The sequence below is a fragment of the Bison bison genome, unplaced genomic scaffold (assembly GCF_000754665.1).
Source record: "Bison bison bison isolate TAMUID 2011002044 unplaced genomic scaffold, Bison_UMD1.0 scf7180017864296, whole genome shotgun sequence".
NCBI classification, from domain to species: domain Eukaryota; kingdom Metazoa; phylum Chordata; class Mammalia; order Artiodactyla; family Bovidae; genus Bison; species Bison bison.
In genome coordinates, this window is record NW_011494868.1 from 3,574,876 (window position 1) to 3,586,810 (window position 11,935).

Consider the following 11,935-nt stretch of genomic DNA (forward strand, 5'->3'; position numbering starts at 1 on the left):
TGGACTGCATGGAGATCCAACCAGTCCATTCTGAAGGAGATCAGCCCTGGGATTTCTTTGGAAGGAATGATGCTGAAGCTGAAAGTCCAGTACTTTGGCCACCTCATGCGAAGAGTTGACTCATTGGAAAAGACTCTGATGCTGGGAGGGATTGGGGGCCCGAGGAGAAGGGGATGACAGAGGATGAGATGGCTGGATGGCATCACTGACTCGATGGACAAGAGTCTGGGTGAATTCCGGGAGTTGGTGATAGACAGGGAGGCCCGGAGTGCTGCGATTCATGGGGTTGCAAAGAGTCGGACATGACTGAGCGACTGAACTGAACTGAACTTACAGTTTATAAGTCGCACCTACCACCAGTCTGTAAGAATGTCTCCTTTGATCTTTCTGACTAAAAGGGAGCTGGACAAGTACTGAAATGAAATCAAACTATTCCAAATTCACTTGAAAAGAAGTGACTTACTGCATATAGGAGCTGTTTGGTTATTTTGTTGTTGTTGCCTTTGCTGGAAAATTTACATTGAGAGCAATGAGCTTTGGGTAATATTGGTGCAAGGGGATCATTTGTACAGATCCTTCCAGCTTGCAGGGATTGCCCCTCACCTTGCCGTAAGTGACATTAGTCCAGCTGATTTATACCCCCCATCCCCAACAGAACTCTTGAATTCCTTCCAGAAGCTGCCTTATAGCGTGGCAATGTTGTAAAATGGAAGATAGGCTTGATACAGACTCAATCAGAACGCCGGCTCCTCTCATTCCCAGGAAATACAGTGTACACGAGCATACAGAATCATGCTTGAGAGGCCCCAGCTCTGTTTCTCTACCCCCTGACCAAATTTACAGTGTCCCCTGTGGAGAAGTAGCACTTCCCATCACTGAGGTTCAGAATGATCAGACGTTGAACCTGGTCTGCAGTAGAACAGCTCTGGAACTCTTTCAGGACTGGGAAGGGAAAGAGGGCATGACTAGGTGTACTCACAGTGTATAAACTCATCATGGTTGGACACTTACAAGCAGATGAGACTCCCGTGCTCCACCCCCAGAATAAGTAGGAAAGGGTCCATGCTCATGGTGCAGGTGCTCCATGTCCCAGACCGTGGAAGTCAGGGTTAGAAATATTATATTAAAGAAGATGATGAGTCCCAGCTCTGTAGGGGCACAGACTGAGTGGCGGGACATTTGTTGTTGTTCAATTGCTCAGTCGTGTCCGACTCTTTGCGACCCCATGGACTGCAGCACGCCAGGCTCCTCTGTCCTTCAGTGTCTCCTGGAATTTGGCTCAAATTCATGTCCACTGAGTCGGTGATACTACCCCACCATCTCATCCTTTACTGCCTCTTTTCTCCTCCTGCCCTCAATCTTTCCCAGCATCAGGGTCTTTTCCCATGCGTCAGCTCTTCACATCAGGTGGCCAAAGTATTGGAGCTTCAGTTTCAACATCAGTCATTCCAGTGAATATTCAAGGTTGATTTCCTTTAGAATTGACTGGTTGGATCTCCTTGCAGTCCAAGGGACTCTCAAGAGTCTTCTCCAACAGCACAGTTCAAAAGCATCAATTCTTTGGCACTCAGCTTTCTTTATAGTCCAACTCTCACATCCATACATGACTACTGGCAAAACCATAGCCTTGACTGGATGGACCTTTGATGGCAAAGTGATGTCTCTGCTCTTTTTTAACATGATGTCTAGGTTGATCAGAGCTTTTCTTCTAGGGAGCAAGTGTTTTATGTTAATAATTTCATGGCTGCAGTCACCGTCCACAATGATTTTGGTGATTTGCCAAAGTCACTGTGGCAAGACATCAGTAGCAGTTAAAAGTAGATTCGTGTACTGAAGGAAGTGGACAGGGAAGTGTCAGAGCCATTTAGTGAGACTGAAGCCTCTTTGTTAATTCCATCTGGCCACTTTGACATCCTCTGTTTTCTGTTACTAGCATGACCAGCAGGATAAATCAAGCCCTTATCTTTGGGTGCTCCCTCAGTTTAATTCGGTCGCTCAGTCGTGTCTGACTCTTTGCGACCCCAGGGACTGCAGCACGCCAGGTCACTGTCCATCATCAACTCCTGGATTTTACCCAAACTCATGTGCATCAGTCTGTGATGCCATCCAACCATCTCATCCTCTGTCGTCCCCTTCTCCTCCCATCTTCAATCTTTAGCAGCATCAGGGTCTTTTCCAATGAGTCAGCTCTTTGCATCAGGTGGCCAAATTATTAGAGTTTCAGCTTCAACATCAGTCCTTCCAATGAACACCCAGGACTGATCTCCTTTAGGATGGACTGGTTGGATCTCCTTGCAGTCCAAGGGACTCTCAAGAGTCTTCTCCAACACCACAGTTCAAAAGCATCAATTCTTTGGCACTCAGCTTTCTTTGGGTGCTCCCTAATTCTTCACAGATCTGGACCTTCTCCGTTTCTCAGTGTTGCAGTAAGACGTGGTAAATGTGGTGAGGTGTGTCATTACCTTCATCAGAAGAAGTTCCAGGATTGGGGGAGCAACCTACAAAACCTGACACCTGGTTTTTACCTGTTCGTATAAGAGGGGTGAGGCTGTTAGACACTGAGATCTCTGACCAAATGTAACAGCAGGGTTCAGTCCCTTTTAACACTGCTTTAGGATGTCTAGTTTTTCACTGAAGTCCGGACCTTGACTGCACCGTTGCCCCCCTTGTGGGTTCAGTGGTCCCTTGGAGCTTATGAGCATCCTGGCTCGTGACTGGGGTGTGTCTTCACGTGGTGACCAGGTGAATCGTGTGTGAGGCTGTGGGGACACACACAGGTGAGACTCCCACGATGGCAACGACGCAGGCAGTCCTGATGAGCGATCCGTCCTGACCACACTGAAGGCGTGTGGGAACTTGCCCAGTGCCCCTCTAGGTAGTCCTGTCCCAGGTCCCCAGGCCTGGCACTGGCAGGACAGAACTGTGCTCAAACCAGAGTCAGGATGGACACCTTCATTTCGCTTGCCCCGCCTATATGGTCTCCTTGACAGTAACACCAGGATGTTGCTCCTTTTCTTTTTAGCTCCTGAACCAGAAGAGCCCTTTCCACTACTTTGTCACATGGAAGATTGTGATGGGTCAGTAAGCAGAGAGCTTCACAGACTGTCCAAAAGGGCTCAGACCCTGGAAACTCCTCTCAGTTCGCTCCTCTTTGGTGGGCTCTGAAAACAGTTTAAGATGGGAGAGAAATGCAGGAGGCTTTTTCACTATGGCAATGGAAAAATAAGTAAAACACGGATTAGGTTAGGTCATCAGGTAGCATCACTAGTTAAGTCTCTGAGATGCCCTGATATTTAAAATGTTAAGAGACTAATTTATAAAATGGATTGCCAGTTTTTCAGTTTACTGTAGATACTGCAGTCTAGCCCTGCTCCCCTGCCTGTGACCTCTGCTGGGGAACTGAAGTTGGCCCCTTCAGACAACAGCAAGGTGTTACAGTGGGATCTCTGCCCAGGTGGGTGTTGGAGACTAGAGCCTTCGTCTCAGACAACATGAGAAGCCAACATCAGAGGGGCACATTAAGGCAGAGAACTGGTGAGCCAGTTGAGTTGGAAGTTTAGTTGTTAGAGGAAGAAGCCAAAAGCACGGATCCAAAGTGCTGAGTGTTGAAGATGCATGGGGAAATGGGTAATGGTAAAACCAGGAAATGTTTAGACATGCGTGCGTGCATGGTCAGTCGTGTACAATGCTTCGCAACCCTGTAGACTGTAGCGCTCTAGGCTCCTCTGTTTATGGGATTATCCTGGCAAGAATACTGGAGTGGGCTGCCTTTGCCTCCTCTGGGGATCTTCTCGTCCCAGGGATTGAACCCTCATCTCCTGTGGCTCCTTAATTGGCAGGTGGGTTCTTTAGCCCTGAGCCACCTGGGAAGCCCAGATGTTTAGAACCAGATTTTAAAAATTTAGAACAGACTAGGTGAAGTGAAGTCGCTGAGTCATGTCCGACTCTTCGCAACCCCATGGACTGCAGCCTACCAGGCTCCTCCGTCCATGGGATTTTCCAGGCAAGAGTACTGGAGTGGGGTGATAGCACCTTCTCCAACAGACTAGGTAGGCACACCCAAAATACTGGGGATGTTCCTGGGCCATTCATCAAACTTAAAGTCTGATGCTTGCTTTTATGAGGGAAAAAAAGTGATGAAATATGTTAGCCCATCTTGATAAGCAGGGAGGGAGTTGGCCTGTGAGCTGGACCAGTCATTGGAAGGTGCTCAGTACTGCTTCTTAGTCCCTCTTCAGTTCAGTTCAGTTCAGTTCACTGAATAAAAACCAGAACCTAGTGTGAAGTGATAGAGATTCTGTCAAGTGGTGGTAAGTGGTAGTTTGATGAACTCACTTCTTCACTTTGATATATCTCTGACCAGCATCCAAACATCCCCTCTCCAGGACAATAAACGCTAAGAATGCTAAGGACAGATAAACAGACTCAGACCCTCTGACTCCCCTTTTTATCAGTGTATTGCGACGACTAAGCTTATTTTATCCAAGTTAAGAAGCTTCCCTGATAAGGTTTAAACGAATAACTCCTTTCTCTCACCCATACACCTTCACATATCAGGGGCTGACTTCATGCCGAAAGGCTTCCCTCTGGAAATGTCAGTCATTGTTTAACTTCTTTTCTCCCGCTGAACAGTGCTCCTAAAAAGTTGTGTGTCGAGATAACTCTTGCCAATCTCAAAGGTAAATTAACCAGATTTTAACTTAATGAACAAGCTTTAAGACAATACCAGAGTTACTGAATATTAAAATTAGGACTTGACTTTCAGTTTCATTTTAGGCAGTTGACTTAAACTCACTGAGTGTCAGCTTTCTCAACAAAATGAAGGAGTCAGGTTTTCTTATTTCTAAAATCCCTTCAAGTCAGAAAATTCTATGTTCCTCTTCTTGCTAGAATTGATGCTTTTGAACTCTGGTGCTGGAGAAGACTCTTGAGAGTCCCTTGGACAGGAGGGAAATCAAACCAGTCAGTCCTAAAGGAAGTCAACCCCGAATACTATTGGAAGGACTGATGCTGAAGCTGAAGCTCCAATACTTTGGGCACCTGATACAAACAGCTGACTCACTGGAAAAGACTCTAATCCTGGGAAAGATTGAAGGCAGAAGAAGAGGGTGACAGAGGATGAGATGGTTGGATGGTGTTACCAATTTAATGGACATGAACTTGGGCAAACTCTGGGAGATGGTGAGGGACAGTGAGGCCTGGCACGCCACAGTCCATGGGGTTGCAAAGAGTCAGACACGACTTGGCAGCTGAACACACACACAAATATTTAGGTGCCCACTGATAATCCAAGGCTGGTCATGCAGTACATGCTCTTGTGCAACAGTAACTGTTACTGCAGTAATGTTTGTTTTTGCCACTGCTCATAAATTCCAAGGGACAGCTCTCAATAAGTGTTTTGCACTTGTCATTGCATTTAATAAATTAGGTTAACAAATGGGGGAGGAAGATGGCAAGTCTCATCTGCTCTTTTCAAAAATATTATAGAAAAAAAAATATTATATAACCTTACAATTTTCCCCCACAGAGCTTACTTTTTCTGCAGTTTGGTGGTTTTGATTGCCATTGTAATCAATTAATTTAATCTTTGGGGAACTTAAAATCGATTGTGGACTAACATCAAAAGGGCCCACCATTTCTTTTTTGTTTATATTGGTAAAGGCACTAAGGAAGCTCTTCAGTTCACTTCAGGTCAGTTGCTCAGTCGTGTCTGACTCTTTGCGACCCCATGGACTGTAGCACACCAGGCCTCCCTGTCCATCACCAACTCCTGGAGTTTACTCAAACTCATGTCCATTGAGTCGGTGATGCCATCCAACCATCTCATACTCTATTGTCCCCTTCTGCTCCTGCCATCAATCTTTTCCAGCATCAGGGTCTTTTCCAATAAGTCAGTTCTTCACATCAGGTGGCCAAAATATTGGAGTTTCAGCTTCAGCATCAGTCCTTTCAATGAATATTCAGGACTGATTTCCTTTAGGATAGACTGGTTAGATCTCCTTGCAGTCCAAGGGACTCTCAAGAGTCTTCTCCAACAGCACAGTTCAAAAGCATGAATTCTTTGGCACTCAGCTTTCTTTATAGTCCAACTCTCACATCCACACATGACTACTGGAAAGGTACTGGAAATTATCCCTGTGATGTAGGATGAAAACCTAACCCTCATCCATGGCTTTTATTTAGCAGCAGCCCAACTCATAACACCTGTGGAGAAGGCAATGGCAACCCACTCCAGTTCTTGCCTGGAGAATCCCAATGGACAGAGGAGCCTGGAAGGCTACAGTCCATAGGGTCACAAGAGTTGGACACGATTTGGCTACTAAACCACCACCAACAACTCATAATACTAAAAGTAATTTGGAGGTAGCGAGTGGAAGAGAGAGTAAGTAAAATGAAGCTGGATTTTGGTTATATTTTAATAAGTCAGTAAAACAGAATTGTGGATGATAGTGTTGTTCTGAAGAGATTTCATTTTGCTTGTTTCTTAGTGGAGAAATTTGCCAGACTTTCCCTTCCCCCGATTGTTTCCAATCCCAGCCACACCAGTCACAAGTGTCTTAGGAAAGATCTAACTGTGGCTTTATCAACACAGACTACAGCAAAGCTCTTGGTTTTCTTTCTCTAAGGTTAGTTAGTGGGAGGCATAAAGATACATTTTGACCTTTTAGTATTTCTTTATTTTGTAAGCAATACAGCATTTTTGAAAGACAAAAAGACTACAGATTTAGAATTTCAAAAATCACTTCTTACCCCACATATTTGTTTTCACATCAAAAAGCTTTTTAATGTGTTTATACACTTTATATCATGAGCATATATCATTCTAGCAGCAGCAACAACAGTAGGTATAGCAGCCAATGTCTAATGAACACTTAATGTTTGCCAAACACAATTCTAACATCTGGATTAATTTTTCCAAGCAACGCTGTTAGGTGGGATTTAATATTTTTCTAGTTTCATTGATGGGAAAGCGGAGACACAGAAGTTAAAACAACTTGCCCGAAGCCATATAGCTAATAAGCTATATGGCTTATATATGGATATGGAATTGAAACCCAGGCAGTCTGACTCCACATTGTGGGCTCTTGTTATTTACTCAATAATATAGATATCATGATCAGCTTCCATGTGAGTTAACATCATCAACAGCGTCATCATGACTGATGGGATTCCAGTTTAAGGATATAACAGTGGATATAACCAGTCTCCTATTAGTGGATATTTAGAAAGTGAAAGTGTTCTTTAACTCATTCATATCCGACTCTTTGTGACCCCATGGACTGTAACCCTCCAGGGTTCTCTGTCCATGGGATTCTCCAGGTAAGAATACTGGAGTGGGTAGCTGTTCCCTTCTCCAGGGGATCTTCCCGACCAGGGAAGAGAACTCGGTGTTAATAGGGGAGAATTTTAAAAATAGTATTTGGCAGTCCTTAGGTTCACTTCAAGAAATGCTTTATTTTCATATGAAAATATGAACCACCATGACCCTCTGTGAACTATGAACCAATTTTGTTTTTCATCTAGAAAAATGCTTTTATTATTTTTTCCTTATAAATGATTTTGTAGAAAACCAAATTCTCATTTTCAGAAATTTGACCTATTACACTACCACCATCCCCAAAGATGGATTTTTAAAACAGTTTGTAATCATGGAAGATGAAGATGCCAAAGAAGAGGTAGCTTTGTAACAGTCTTTTGATACTATTTAATGAATATAGAATCTCTAGAAATTGATCTAATTAAAAAGTTTGCCTCCAGATTTGAAGATGTGTGTGTGTTAGTCGCTCAGTTGTGTCTGACTCTTTGTGACCCCATGGACTGTAGCTCACCAGGCTCCTCTGTCCATGAAATTCTCCAGGCAAGAATACTGGAGTGGTTGCTATTTCCTTCTCCAGGGGATCTTCCCAACTCAGGGATCAAACCTGGGTCTCCCGCGTTGTCGGCAAATTCTTTACCGTCTGAGCCACCAGGGAAGCCCCAAATTTAAAGATAACTCCATTTAAATTGTATTCTGAGTCTGATGCTTCAAAACTGTCTAGAACTTGGTGTGATTTCAAGTAACTTGGCTTAAAATTCTAAGACTTACTGTAAGAAAGTTAAATTATCTTCAGTGGAGACAAAGGCCTTTTTTTCCTTTTTTTTTTTTTCAGTTTGGGAGAGGATGGTAAGTGCTATTCTGGGGACAAAATTCCCAACAGAAGAGAACCCTTTGGCAGCAAGAATAAACAGCTTTGGCTGAATCCACTCCAAGCGAAAAGGACTTAGGGTACATGTGAAGCTTGGGAGTAGTCCTGAGCTCCAAGGCAGAAAGGATATCCCTGGTACAAGGGGTGAGTCAGCACCAGACTGTCTGAGTGAAAATACTGTCCACAAAAGCTCCATAGAGCTGCTTCATTAGAAAGTGATACATTTTGTGATACATCTCCTTCCCTAGGGAGGTTCAGTTACTGTTTCAAGGAAGTGATTATATTTTACTTAGGGCTACATTGTTCCCTTTAGCCCTCATTACAACCACCTCACTGTAATAATAATGATAACAATAGTAGTAGTAGTAGTAGTAGTAAAATATGTCCTACAAACCTTGATTGTTTTCTGATTCTTTTCCCTTCATTTTCCAGAAAATAAATCACTTATACATCTACAAAAGTACACTAATCATTAATTTGAAGGAGAGCCTCCTCTTTAATTTTAAAATGCTTTGAAATTCTTTTGTGATGCTGTACATACAGAAAATACGTTTTGCTCATTTTATTTCTAGGGTGAGTGTGGGTACGTATGTGTGTGCGCGCATGTATTCAGCTTACATTTTCAAACTGATGCTTTCAGTAGAGGTAATCACTATTTGTTTGAATAAATATACTTTGAAAGATGGATGACAGGTAGCCATCCCATCCACGTGTAATTACGTGTCTAATTATATGTCACACTGCTGATTTGGTGTGGCTGGGTATGATATTCATGAAGATTTAGCAGGATGGTAAGAAAACTCAACTGTTTGAATATTCATTTCTCTTTGCGTCCAAATGTCTGGAGGTGGAAACGGTGGGTGGAATGGAGATCCCGATACACATTTCTAAGGAGACAGAGAGAACACAACTGCTCCAAAGCAGAGTTTCTTTTCTCACTCATTCAGTCAACAGCCCTTTACTGAGCAATGGCTCTGTGCCAGACACTGATTTGTTTTCCTGGACATTCCTTCATCAGAATCCACTCCTGGCTTTGTAAAGGCCCCACACCCCTCTCCCTTCCCATGACCACAGCAGATGCACAGGGTCTTTACTGAAAAGGTGTGGATTTTTCCTGCCTTGAAACTCAACTTTGCAGCTCCTTCCTTGAAGGCTCTGCAAGAGTGGAGTTTTATTTATAATAGTCTTTGTTGTCCTTTATAAAATAAACCCCAAGATGGAAAAAATATTTTAGAGAAAAAAGAAGAGATTAATATCAGGAGCATTTTCTTATGTTTCTGCGGACTTGTAAACATTTTAATGGCTGTGTGTTATTCCACTGTGTGCCTCAGTTTCCTAACATTCACCCCAAACTTGGTTCACAGTTTGGATTCATTTCCTTAGGGTAAGATTACTAAGTCATTGTAAGACCCTTAATACAAACGGCCAAACCATTTTCAGAGAATTTGTAGCAACTTATGGTCCCACTGAGGATCTATTTAGTGTTTATATTATAGCACCCTTACCCTCATCAAATACTAAAACTTGGAAAATCTTCACTTTATTTGGGGGGAATTTAATTTTCATTTTTCTTATTGCTAGTGAAACTGAACATTTCCCACGTAGTTATTAGACATTTTTGCTCTTTCCTGGGTTGTCTATCTGTCCTCTGCCTTTATTTCAAGTTTTTATATTTTCTTATTCACTTGTATATGAAACTTATTTCATATTAAGGATGTTAGCATTTTGTCTTTAGTATTTATTGATCACATTTGGGTAAAAATCCCTCCAATTACATTGTTCACAGTCGTATCATGACTTAGAGCATATGGCTTGTTTTGTTCAATGTGATCAGCTTTATATCATTTTATGTAAGAGGTGGTTTTGATTTTTAAAAATTATGGTACATACATTAGAGTCAAAAAGAAAAAAGAAACCTATTCCAGAAACTTCTATAAAATAAAGTAGAATGTATAAGAGTTAAATTGTGACGGACCTGGGTTCTCTCAGTGCTTCTGTATTGACGTTTGCATTCTTACTGCATTTAAGGTATGGCCCCCTAGTGGGCTTCTGTGGTGGCTCAGACAGTAAAAAATCTACCTGCAATGTGGGAGACCTGGGTTCGATCCCTGGGTTGGGAAGATCCTCTGGAGAAGGGAAAAGCTACCCACTCCAGTATTGTGGCCTGGAGAATTCCAAGGACTGTATAGTCTATGGCGTTGCAAAGAGTCGGACACGACTGAGCGACTTCTACTTTCTCTGGTGTGCTTACTACAAAACTGTAAGAGCTATGCCAGACTAAACACTTGAGACAGGTAATGAACTGCTTAGGAATTTACTGGATTCCAGCTAAAATTCTAGCAAAACTCCCTCGTCCCCATACTCATAGAGACCCTGAACAGCAGTCCCTCACATGTTCTCCTTTTCGTTTCAGACAATTCCTCCTCTCTTCAGGAGGATGAAGAGGTAGAGATGGAGGCCATCAGCTGGCAGGCCGGCAGCCCGGCCATGAATGGGCACCCCACCACACCAGTGACCTCTGCGCGTTTCCCCAGCTGGGTCACTTTTGATGACAATGAGGTCAGCGGCCCTTTGTCCCCCATCACGTCTCCTCTGAAGCCAGAAACACTGCCTCTCGCCTCTGTGACCCCAGATGGACCTTACAACTCAACAGGGTCATTTAAGAAGAGGGAACGGCCCAAGAGCTCTTTGATGAACTTCTCCAAAGTTCAGAAGCTAGACGTGTCCTCCGTAAGCCATCCGCCTGCCGTGCCAGAGGCTCCACCGTGGCGGGCCACCAATCCTTTTCTGAATGAGACGCTACAGGATGTACAGCCCTCCCCCATCAACCCTTTCCGGGCTTTCTTTGAGGAGCAGGAGAGGCGAGCCCAGAGCAGTTCTGTGTCCAGTACCCTAGCCAAGAGCCAGAGAGATTCCCTCATTGTCGTCTACCGGGACGCCATCAGTTTTGATGACTCGAGCCGAAACCAGTCACGCTCGGATGCTGTGGAAAAACTCAAGAGGCTCCAAATCGAGGATTCCGACCACTTGGGTGGTGTGACACTCCCTGATGATGACCCGGCCGCCTGGGCTGAACTGGATGCCCACCCAGCAGGCTCCGAGCAGTCCCCACCCAGGGACGGGTGGCCCATGATGCTTAGGATCCCCGAGAAGAAGAACATCATGTCCTCCAGGCACTGGGGACCCATCTACGTCAAACTGACGGACGGTGGTTACCTGCAGCTGTATTACGAGCAGGGCCTGGAGAGGCCATTCCGTGAGTTCAAGCTGGAGATGTACCATGAGATTTCTGAACCCCGGCTCCAAAACTACGACGAGAATGGTAGGATCCACAGCTTGCGGATAGACCGGGTCACCTACAAGGAGAAGAAGAAGTACCAGCCTAAACCCGCTGTGGCCCACTTGGCCGAGAGGGAGCAAGTCATCAAGCTGGGCACCACCAACTACGAGGATTTCCTGAGCTTCATCCGTGCGGTTCAGGACCGCCTCATGGAGCTGCCGGTGTTGTCAACGGAGCTGAGCACGGTCGGCCTGAACTACCTGGAAGAGGAGATGACGGTGGACGTCCAAGATGAATTCTCTGGCCTCGTGAGCAAGGGAGACAACCAGATCCTCCAGCACCGTGTCCTGACACGGATCCACGTGCTGAGCTTCCTCTCGGGCCTGGCCGAGTGCCGGCTGGGTCTCAACGACGTCCTGGTCAAAGGGAACGAGGTGGTGTCCCGCCAGGACATCGTGCCCACCACTAC

At 44.5% G+C, this 11,935-nt stretch overlaps 1 protein-coding gene across 1 annotated transcript in view; it reads left to right on the plus strand.

Moving 5' to 3' along the window:
- Positions 1-11,935, plus strand: part of STON2 (stonin 2) — a 177,131-nt gene that overhangs the window by 149,650 nt on the left and 15,546 nt on the right. The window contains exon 5 of the mRNA XM_010850877.1: positions 10,600-11,925. Within this exon, the coding sequence (XP_010849179.1) occupies positions 10,600-11,925 (1,326 nt within the window). The remainder of the gene's footprint in view (positions 1-10,599; positions 11,926-11,935) is intronic.